The 12229-nt window shown below is 35.8% G+C and overlaps 2 protein-coding genes across 2 annotated transcripts in view; both read right to left on the bottom strand.

Moving 5' to 3' along the window:
- Positions 1 to 12229, bottom strand: part of LOC145680794 (kielin/chordin-like protein) — a 222949-nt gene that overhangs the window by 86689 nt on the left and 124031 nt on the right. The gene's annotated exons all lie outside the window — the stretch shown is intronic.
- LOC145681322 (mucin-2-like) overlaps positions 1 to 12229 on the bottom strand; it is an 83119-nt gene that overhangs the window by 70357 nt on the left and 533 nt on the right. The window contains exon 2 of the mRNA XM_081752981.1: positions 2352 to 2423. Within this exon, the coding sequence (XP_081609107.1) occupies positions 2352 to 2418 (67 nt within the window). The 5' untranslated portion in view covers positions 2419 to 2423. The remainder of the gene's footprint in view (positions 1 to 2351; positions 2424 to 12229) is intronic.

The raw sequence follows: 12229 nt of genomic DNA on the forward strand, positions 1-12229 counted from the left end.
TCACACAACCTCACGCTCACAACACCAGCCTGACCTCACGCTCACATCACCAGTCTGACCTCACGCTCACCTCACCAGTCTCGCCTAGAGCTCACTCAACCTCACGCCCACATCACCAGCCTTATCACACGCTCACTTCGTGAAGTTGAGGTCGAGTGAGCGTAAGTTTCGAACTCGTGACCGCCGACCTCGTGGGTTTGGACATCTTTGTGACATATAAGTGGGCACATCTACACTAATAGTCAAGCAAAACAAAACCATTAGTGTTTTCTGGAAGCACTAACGATTGCACCAGGTTTAATCGTTAGTGTTTCCTGGGGGGCTAACATGAAGTTGCACCCTAAGAGTTTTTTGCTTCTAGCGTCCAAATTATTGAAGCACTAATGTTGGGGTTGGTATTCTAAGAAGCACTAACGAAGCACTAACGATTACACTAGAAGATATCATTAGCGCTTTTGAATTTGGCGGGAATTTGACCGAATGAAAAATTCCCCATGTATTCCTTATGGGCTTTTCGTGAAATGTAATTGGCCATATCTACACTAATATTGAAGCACTAACGAAACTATTAGTGTTTTCTGGAAGCACTAACGATGCACTAACGATTGCACTTGGTTTAATCGTTAGTGCTTTCTGGGGGGGGCTAACGTGAAGTTGGCCCCCCCCAAAGTTTTTTGCTTCTAGCGTCCAAACTATTGAAGCACTAATGTTGGGAGTTGGTGTTCTAAGAAGCACTAACGAAGCACTAACGATTACACTAGAAGATATCATTAGCGCTTTTGAATTTGGCGGGAATTTGACCGAATGAAAAATTCCCCATGTATTCCTTATGGGCTTTTCGTGTAATGTAATTGGCCATATCTACACTAATATTGAAGCACTAACGAAACTATTAGTGTTTTCTGGAAGCACTAACGATGCACTAACGATTGCACTTGGTTTAATCGTTAGTGCTTTCTGGGGGGGGCTAACGTGAAGTTGGCCCCCCCCCCCAAAGTTTTTTGCTTCTAGCGTCCAAACTATTGAAGCACTAATGTTGGGAGTTGGTGTTCTAAGAAGCACTAACGAAGCACTAACGATTGCACTAGAAGAGATCATTAGTGCTTCAATGGGGGGGGCCAACTTCTCGGACGTATAACATGTTCTCAGTTTACGGGTTAGGTTAGAAACACGTCATAATAATAAAATAAGATTAGAAAAACCTTTACCTCCTCAAGGACTTAAACATACAAATACATCATTACTCACTTAAAGCGCCCGACTATGTCGTGTGCTACCTCAAATCTGTTTTGTGTAAAGTGGTTTTCCCTTCAGCACTAGGTTTTGTTAATACTTGGATGCGACTACGTATGTGGCGGAGAAAGTATATATATATATATATATATATATATATATATATATATATATATATATATATATATATATATATATATATATATATATATATATTAAAGTATACATGCATAAAGCTTGTTTCTATGCTCCACAGGCTTACCACCTGTCGTTGCCGTCTTGAAATGTTAGATGTAAGTTACGTTGCATTTGTATAGGCATTTGTGATACCAGCTAAAATACTGGACTCGATCTAATGGAAAAATCCCTCGTAGCTATGTGGGTAGCGCACGAGCCTTTTGCGTGGATGACCCGGGTTCGATTCTCGGCGGGACCTCATGTGATTTGGTTACTTCTCATATCCTTGCTGTTGGAAAGGATGTTAAACTCAAATCGAACCACACTAAACCTACCTAATAGAGCAATAGCAGTCAGGGGTGCTGATACTTATGTGGCTGGTTGTACAAAATTTCAACTTTCTACACTTAATAATGTCGGAAGTCTGGCGAATAAAAAAGGAAAAGGAATCAAGGCTCGTTATTCTCGATTAGGGGCCACATTTCAAGAAATTTCGTCGTATGTACAACTTAGAGTGTAAGAAACATATTTACATAAAATTTTAAGGTTATACGTCTAACAGTTTCGGAGATCTGACAAACGGAAGAAAATCATTCATGCCCTTTATCCCTAAACGGGACGCATTTCGAAAAATCTCATGTTATCTACAGTCTGGAGTGCAAGTGGAACGTACAACATTCTTAGATTTTACGCTTAATAGTTTTGAAGATGTGGCGAACGGTAAAATATTAACTAAGCCCCGTCATACTCTACCCCCGTAGGTTACGGCTTTCAAGGAATCCCATCTTGTCTATACCTTCAGAAGAAGACATCTGTACAAAATTTCAAAGTTCTGCGCTAAACAATTTCATAGCTAATTAATAAAATAAGTTCAGAACCAGAGAAAAAACAATGTTTATTAATATAGAAAATATTCTTCAATATTTGTAATATGTACTTACATGGTACATATCCATAACAGAATGGAATAAGTAGCAGTATAACTGTATAAGATCTTAGAAAAGCCATTTATGCTGTAAAAAGTAATTATATTTTGATTAATTTCTAGCAATAAATAAATAAATAGGTAATGCTTAAGCTATAAGTAACAATATTCAATGTAATAATGTGCTTTAAACTCTATATATCAATAGTCACTCTTGTATTTCCATCATTAACTCATCATTTTTTTCACTTTTTTGTATTTACACATATTTTGTATTATGCTTATTAGTTCTTTTCTACTTTTTTGTATTCCTAGCATCATTTCTTTGTATTACATTCTTGTATTCACATATCTTTCTTATAATTTGTCTTGTATTTGCAGATTTTCTTAGAATTTTGCATACTTTCTTTTATTGTAATTTAGCTCATGTATTCTTTCATCTGTTACTTGTTAAATAGACTATATAGCTCTGTCATGGACTTTGAAATAAATAAATATATAAATATCACATAATGATACTATAATACATAGATAGAAGCTTTGTTTCTTTTCCATATTCAGAATAATACTCGAAAGTTTTAAATCATCAAAGTTTCCATTTACACTAATCAGTTAGTGACTGCATAAACATTTTGAAGAATTAAAAGGTTTTCGTTGGAACACGAGAGAAGGGTGAAAAAGCAATTTAAGAAGAAATAAATGTATTTTTCTTCCCTCATACAAGTATCAGTAATTTATTGATTTCTTTCTTTCTTTCTGTGTATCATTAACACGTACATTACTTCAGCAAGTTTAGCGAGCAGCAAGTTTAGTTTTTACAATTCGACTCAAGCAGTATTTGCCTGTTCTTATGTCTTTCCAATGATATCACTTTTAAGACTGATCGGATATGAAAGAAATTTTCTACATCCATCCAAAAATAACACTATTGATTGGATTTGTAATCCATCAAGAATAGGGATACGTACGAGACAAGAACTGAGACTGTCTCGTCTCGATAATGGGACATGAAAGAATGTCTCGTCTCGAAATACGTAGACTATCTGTTTCTGTTAGTAGACCTCTGATTTGTCTTACACACGGACATTACGCTCGGCAAGGTTTAAGTTCGCTTATCATATATATATATATATATATATATATATATATATATATATATATATATATACAGGGTGTTTCAAAACAACACCGACTAAGTTTGGGAGGTAATTCCTGACACCGAAATAAGACAAAAAGTATGGACTAACCTGGATACACAAATGCTTCCTTTCGGATTTATAGGCTGCCGAAAACATGAACAAATGAACTTTGATGGTCCACAGCTCCAAAACTGTGGGACCTATAGTAGTCGGGTCAAGACCACTTAGGAAATAGTATGTGCCTTATCCAACTATCTAAGTTTCAGGATCCTGCGGTACTTTCGCAACAATTTTTGTAGAGATAATGGTGAGTACTTCAAATTGTATGCCCGTAGTCAAACTCCCTCTATAAAAATTGTTGCGTGAGTACCTTAGGATTCTAAAACATGTACTTTTGGATAGCACACATGTTAGTTCCTAAGTCAAGTCTTGGCCCCACTACGGTTGGTCCCATATTTTGGGGGCTATAGACCCTTAAAGTTTATTTCTTCATGTTTTAGGCAACCTGTAACTCCGAAAGGAAGCATTTGTACACCCAGGTTGGTCTATACTTTTTATCTTACTTTGGTGTCAGGAATTACCTCCCAAATGTTGCCGGTGTTATTTTGATACATCCTTTATGTATATATATATATATATATATATATATATATATATGTGTGTGTGTGTGTGTGTGTGTGTGTGTTAAAGAAGATACTTCAAGAACTTCAAATAAAAGAAGTAATTCTTTAACAAAAAAAAGCTTGGGGGAAGCTCCACTTTAACTTTATGACGCCAACCTGGGGTCCGTGCGGACCCCAGGCTTTATTATATTAATATATTTTCTGTGTTTCATGTTCCTGTCTGCGACTTAGGACATCTCTTTTTATGATGTTTTCAATTCACTAATAACAATTTACTTGTTGTACGCTTTTTTGTTTAGAAATTATAAGAATATTTAAGAACCAAAACGTATTTAGCACACTTGAAGTCCGTACGGACCTCCTGGTTTTCCATGCTTCCATATGCGGAGAGAGACAAATAGAGCTTGCAAGTTGGTAGTTCCTAACAATGACAACCTAAATAAAAGTAAATATTTATTCCTCTGACAAGTGAGTTGTGTTGTTTTAAAAAATTTCAGAAGATATCAGCACGATCTTTGTGTTATTATTCTATTACAATGTGGATACCTTACTGGATGTTACTATTCACATATTTTTGAAACTAATAAATTCTCTTTAACAAAAGATGTACTTCCTGTATAATATTTGTGAGGAAATTCTTCAATTTTATTTGTATTTCAAAGTTGCTGGAGTATATTACTACTCAAATATACAGAAAAGGATGCGTTTCAGGTCAAATTACGTTGAGAAATTTCTGTTATTTAGTTGCAGTGTCTCACCTAGGAGTGTATAAAGAAAGCGTTCTGTTGATGTTAGAAGTAAAAGTAACTGATAGCGAGACAACTGAGGTTGCATCGGACGACAGCCATTACGAGTATGAACGTGAATTGTCTGGGGAACGGAAAGAGACCAAACTACCGGTAGCTCCAATCAACATGACTTGGACCTATTTTCTGATTATGATCCTCCGCAGCGTTGTAGCCGGATTTTAGACATGTCAACAGAGAACGGAACAAAGACTACAGAATTTACAGCTCCGCGTGGTAGAAAATCAAGTGCACAGGACCCGTCAGAACACCAGACGTTGGCAGAAAATGTCGTCAAGGAATCAAGTGGCTTCAAATCACCGGAATTAAGTATTCAGAATGAACGACGTTCCTTCCAAGTTTTCCAAATCCAGAATTAGCAAATATAATTGCGCAGGAAACAGAAGCTCGAATCTATGTTCAGAAAGTAAAGGAGTAAAACTCAGAAAACGACGAAACTGAAATATATGCGTTCATAGACTTCATTATTTTGGCCCTTGTGCAAATATCGGCAGGAGAAGGCTTGAATGAATTGTGGGCAAGTGAAAATGGACGTCCAATATTCCAAGCAACGACGTCGCTGAATCGTTTCAACTCTGTCCTTGTCTTTTGTTGATTTCATAACATTCATATTAGTCAAAGATAAACTGGAAACAGACAAGATATCAGCATTCCGTGAACTCTGGGAAACATTCGTTCTGAATTTCCATGACTTGTACATATCTGGAAATTTCTAAATTATGGATCAGTAACTGATACCTACATGAGGAAGATGTTTTTAGTATGTTTACATTCCAAGTATGCCCGGAAAATACGGTATAAAAATTTACTAAGTGTGCAATAATGAAATATCATATTCATTCAGAGACAAAATATATTGTTTTCAGCAGATAGGGCATGAACGAAGCAATGTAAAAGACCTGGCGAAGTGACTTGTAAAGCTATGGTTAAATAAGAGAAAAAACATAACTAGGAGAATTATTTCAGAAGCACGATGCTCGCCGAGAGTTGCTTCTTCAGATAACAACAGTTGTTTGTATAATGATAAGGTGCCAGAGGGATATCCATAGGGAAATGGTTGAAAGTCGTGAGCGATCAGAAAATACGTATCAATAAAGAAAATGTAGTATATAGAAAATTTCTGCAGAATGTATCGTAGTACACAAATGTTCCACAATATGTGGAAACAAAATATCTCTAAGCAGTAAAATAATAAACGGTTTGCGTTTAGTATACTCTTCTAGTAACTATACTATACTATACTATATATATATATATATATATATATATATATATATATATATATATATATATATATAGTTTTACTATATTATAGTAAATAAAGCTAAGAAACAGTATTTAACAATATAACAAAAATAAAGGCTAATAAAAAGTACCTACTAACAACGTTATTGGTTGGGGTCCGCACGGACCCCAGGTTGGCATTAACGTAATATTTGAAAGTTTGGCGTCATAAGGTTAATCGTCGCCTGCTGAATTTAATGTATTATTCCACATATCTGTAAGTTATGAACCCTTGACTGGTTTCAAAAAATTTTTTTTCAAAAGTTTTTAATTTGGTTTTCTTAAGATTTTATAATGCGATCCTTGAATCTCGATTTGAATGAACCGAATTTCATGACATAAGATTATTGAGTGATCCCGAATGAGAAGTATAACATGTGAGCTTTAGCAGTACAGTCTTATCTTCAAACTCGCATTTTTAATTATTAGTGTATGACTTTCCACTTTCGATAACAATTGAATATTGTACTTAGGTAAATAATGTATTCTTTAATTTCCTAAAGTGCATAACGTACTCTATTAATTGCTAAACGTTTAAAAACAACATTTAAGGCAATTTTTAACGTACCGCTATCTACGTTCTCACTGAACGAACAAAGGTGTTCCTTTCTATACTTCCCGCCGCAACTGGAATGAATTACGTGATTCAAACTACCATTATTTAAAGGTTTTTCTTCCATCAAGAGTTCGACTGTGGCATTTTGTTACTGGCAGTTTCAATGCACCATAAGATGAGATCTTCATATTGGGCGAGGAAAGACCAAACAAAATGAAGCTATATACACCCTCCATTCCAAAAGAAACCGAACGTTTTAAAAAAACAAAAAAGCAATGTACATTTTGGAACAAATCATTTTTATTAATCAATGTATTCCCCTTCTGCATCGATACACATATTTGCACGCTTCAACAAGTTGTCAAAGGACTTCTCCATGTACTTTATTGGAATGGTCTTTAGGACGGCGGTCATCGCCTTCTCAATGGCATCAATCGATGCGTGCCACTTTCCTTTCATCGCCAAATGAAGTTTCGGGAACAGATAGAAATCGCACGGAGCGAGATCTGGTGAATAGGGCGGATGATGCAACCGAATAATGTGATTTTTGACCAAAAATTCAGTTACAAGTCGCGAACGATGTGATGGTGATTATCGTCCAAAAGAGTCCAACTGCCGATTTCGCGATATTCGGGCCGAATACGACGAATTCTTGCCAGCAAACGCTTCACGACGCCCAAGTAAAACTCTCCAGTGACTGTCTGACCGGGCTGAACAAATTCTTTGTGGATAATTCCTTTTGAATCGTAAAAACAAATCAGCATCACCTTAACTTTTGACTTCACCAAGCGACTTTTTTTTGGTGTTCCTTCATCCGGCGCTCTCTATTCAGCACTTTGCCGCTTTGTTTCGGGCTCATATTCAAAACACCACGTCTCGTCACCAGTTACAATCGATTTCAAGAAGTTTCGATCCTGCCGAGCACTTTTAGCGATGTCTTTGCAATGCGCAATTCGATCAACTTTTTGGTCTTCGGTAAGTTTGTGTGGTACAAACCGCGAATTAACCTTCTTAAGGCCCAAAACTTCGGTCAAAATGCGGTATGCGGTTGTTTGAGGAATGCCTAATTCCATTTCAATAACTTTCACCGACGATTTTTTGTTATGTTTGATGAATTCACGCACTTTTTCGATGTTTTCTTCCGATAATCCGGTTCTGGGACGGCCTGATCTTTCGTCATCCTCCAGCGTCTCTCTACCCGATTTGAATCGCCTGAACCACTCGTAAACTTGCGTACGGGATAGACACTCATCACCATATGTATTTTGTAGCATTTGGTGCGTTTCACTAAAAGTTTTACCCAGTTTAACACAAAACTCAATTGCAGCTCGTTGTTTGAAACTCATTTTCCGACCGATATACACAACACACTGACAGTTGAAACGCAATAACTTTGTTGCCGTGCATCCAAATGTCATGACATTTATACCAGTTGTCAATGAGGGACTACGCCATCACCGGTTAAATATTACAACAGATGGCACTAGTGGTACTATTTCTTTTCAAAAGTTCGGTTTCTTTCGGAATGGAGGGTTATGGCTGTTCAGAATTAATACATAGCAGAGGTCTTTAAGAATTGAAAGGAGATATTTATACCACAATGAAGAGAATACTAGGCTACTTCATCTAAAAAGTTTATCGGTAACATTTATTGTTAATACTTTCTATGACATGGGTTAGATACAGGATAATTTCTTTTTGACAGAAAGACAGTATTTCTGATTGCACAATCTATTGACAAATTAATTCAGAATATTAACCTCTTGATCATTAAATCTTTACGAAATTAATATTTTTTGTGATTGACAGAATTTACATTTTAAAATAACCTGCATTAGAAGGAAGTCTTAATTGATTCTTACAATGAAGTAAATTACGAGATAATTCATATGTAAGGACAGAATAATAATAAAGAGAAGGGCGCAACGTTTGTTACACTGACCAGCCGAGCCCAGTTTCTAATACTAATCTGAATGATGATACAGTCTCATATTATCCAATAAGATCCGTTGTTTGAGATAGCCAGGGTTTTAATATTTCTCTCATCTGTAACCGGGAAATCCATTGTTGCAGGAGAAACTGGTAGGTGGAATACATACATACATACATACATATATATTTAAGAAATGAGACAGAGAGAGAAGGTTTAGTTTTGAACACAAATATATATATCTGTAAATATATATAGACCCTAAACTAAACCTTCTCTCTCTGTCTCATTTCTTAAATTAAACTTTAGTATGCTTCAATTGTTGGTGAGAGATTTAAACCCTATTTATGAAATGTTAGCACAACTATTTATGGGCGTTTCTGAAATATGTCGTCCGTGGAAACCTCACCCTATCAGTAGAACACCCTTTGTAGGTTATCCAGCAAGAAACGGATTTTTATCATATTCTAGTTTAATAATGAAATATGAGTATTTGACTCTTTTTATTGTAATTTATTACGTAATACTGAGGTTACAAGGGACGTGAACTACTATTGTCTTTGGCTCTGAACTACTATAAGGGCTTGTGATTTAACTATTCCTTGCATAAATTATCCCTTGTGATTTTTCCAGAGAAAACGACCTTTCCCAGATTAGATTATAGTTAATGCGATATACTGTTCTATAGATGAAGATTATAGTTTCAGATTTGTTATTCTAGATTATAGTGTTATCTATTTATGAAATATGAACAAATCGTCTAAGCGGGAACTGCGGTGCTTCAGCGGAAGAGTGCTCGCCTCTGGTGTGTGGGGTAATTGGTTCGATCCCATTTCGCATTAAGTGTATGTATAGGTTTTGCCGAGATTCCCCGTTTTCTCCCACTTTCTTTATTCCACTATTTCGTTCATCGCTTCTACGTTTATCATCATCGTGGTTTCCGTTAGCATTTGAGTACAAACGATGGACGTTAAACTCAAAAAAGAGAGTCGTTTAAGCTGTTTCTGAGAAGATTGTCTGATGAAACCTCCATGAGTTAACTATCCCTTGTCAATATATTCCAGAGAAATTACTTACACCATATTAAATGTTGATTCATAATTGTTTAAGTATTTTAAATTAAATATTGGTTTATAAAATATAAATAAAATCCTTTGAACCATTTTGAGGAAAAGAAATCATTTCATATTTTCATCCTCGAATAAACCTCATAAACCTCAATGTAGACTTTAATAAAACCTATTGTTTAAATTTTTTTTAGGGTATGTTAAACAGCATTGCTAGGGTTTCTAACGTGATGAGGTGAAACAGACCTTCCAATAGAAACAAATATATTTTTCAAGACGAGATAGCATTTTCACGTCACTTTTTCGAGACGAGGCAGAAACAAATCTAGTCTCTACGACAAAACTAGGTATGAACTCTACGCGTGTGTACACAAATTGGGATAAACATTACTGAACTAAATTGTAGTTCAATGTGGATTCTTAGATCCCCTTAAATTCTTTCTTGCAGTAGTAGGGTGTAAGCAGGTAGAATGCTTAATTCTAGCGCTGATGAAGTACCTTGCGTTATACGATGAGAGGCGTCAGTTGATTGGTAGAACTGGAGGTACCAAAAACTCACACGATGCCATACACTAATCAAAATAAGGCAAAATAAAACAGTCTGAAAACTAATTTCTTGTTGTAGGGTGGTTAAAACACGTTGAGCGCCACCATAACTTTTGACCGTTCTCTCCTGTGCGCCACGGGCAACAATCCGCCACTAACACTTTGTTTTTGCCTTTGTTTTAACCACATAAATGTATAATTTTCTTTCTGTATGATTTTGCATACACGCGGCGTGGATATTAAATTTTAATTCCTACGCCATATGTATATAATAGCATACACACCTATAGAACGGACGTGAAAAAGTGTATGGAAAACAATACACGAGGTGCTGCATGAAGGACCCGTGTGTATGGAAATCCATACATATAGCAGCCAACGTGTTAAAATATCCTGAGTCAATAGCCGAAACACTTACCGCACTAAGTTTCAGGAACGCAGTTAACAATGGAAAAAATGAAATGAAATGAAATCTTTGAGTTTTACGTCCCACGGTTATGCCGGTGAGGCTAAAGGAGACGGTGATGATGAGTAATGAATGAAATGGTGGAATGAAAAAAAGTGGGAGGACTCCTAGAAAACCCACGCACACGGTGTTTGTCCACCACAAAGTTCACTTGGCGGGGACTGGGATCGAACCCGGGACCCCAAACATTAGAGGTGAACGCTCTACCACTGAGCCACCGCGGAGTTTGATGCTCTCACAAGGACATTTTCAGATTAAAAGATATTTATTCGGACTTTAGGGCCAAATGGTTCATTCTTCTCCTGCAAAATAATTAACAACAGTGATAACAGAACACCATTTTCAGAAATTAGAGGCTGTATGGTGCAGCTGTAAGTCATAGAGCTATTGACTGTGCCAGATTTTCTACTGTTTGTGTTCCGTAAACGCTATAGTGAGAGGTGCAGAGACTCCCTTTAATCCTATTAAAATGAGTACAGAAAGGGGTCTCAAATTGGTCTGCAGCCAACTATAATTGTTCTTGGCTAACTGCAGAGAATTTGAAACCAAAAGACATTTTGTAATTCTAATCACTATACTGGATCCGCCATTTTGAATTTTGTAATTTTGACGTCAGATTCTGAATCAGCACATTTCAATATGTTTTCTTCTAAATGAAATGGTTGTTTTCTATGCTTAGAGACCACCCCTAACGTTCAAAGGGTGGTTACCACCTTAACTCTTCACCATTGCCGAAACAAAAACATACGTGTCGATTATTTTTCGATGTTCTACAAGTATGCAAAGTTTCATTCAAATCGGTGAGTGACACTTCTGTAAATCTCCTTATCAGTAGTTCGATGAGAGCTGGAAGGTTAAAATATCTCCAATGATCCAACAAAATTCTTGTACTATTAGAAGACTGTAAAATTTTCATTTTACTATATTTTCTAGATTTTAGAAGCGATAGACAGGTGGTCTGGGACATTTTTTTATACCTAAAGAGATTCATATGTTCCTATTAACATAGTGCTAACGATTTGAAATGGATTAGGTAAAATGTTAATAACAAAATGTTAGTAGCAATGTTGCTATTAACAAATCGTGTATTTTCAAATTTCCCTATTTAAAAATTTCTAAAATACTTGCTACTAATATAGTTGCTAATATTTTCATAATCACATACCACGAAATCCATATGAAAAGTTAGTATCATTTTTGATATTAACATTTTTTTTGAGTAAATCCACCTTGATAGTATAATAAAATTTGTGAGGATAGAATTAAAAAAAAGTAAATTGGCTTCACATTACTTGAAAGATGCTGTTGTAAAGGATCGTCCTTTAATTTTCCTATTTTTAAGTTGCTCCATCCTATGCCCACAAGCACTGTTTAAAATACAAATACAATGCTATACAATAGTATACTTTCTAATAAAATTTTAAACTTCAAATTTTAGTTGGAGTTATTACAGATGAAAATTTTCGCTAATTTCTAA

Source organism: Thermobia domestica, chromosome 3 (assembly GCF_964235325.1).
Source record: "Thermobia domestica chromosome 3, izTheDome1.hap1.1, whole genome shotgun sequence".
Lineage (NCBI taxonomy): Eukaryota > Metazoa > Arthropoda > Insecta > Zygentoma > Lepismatidae > Thermobia > Thermobia domestica.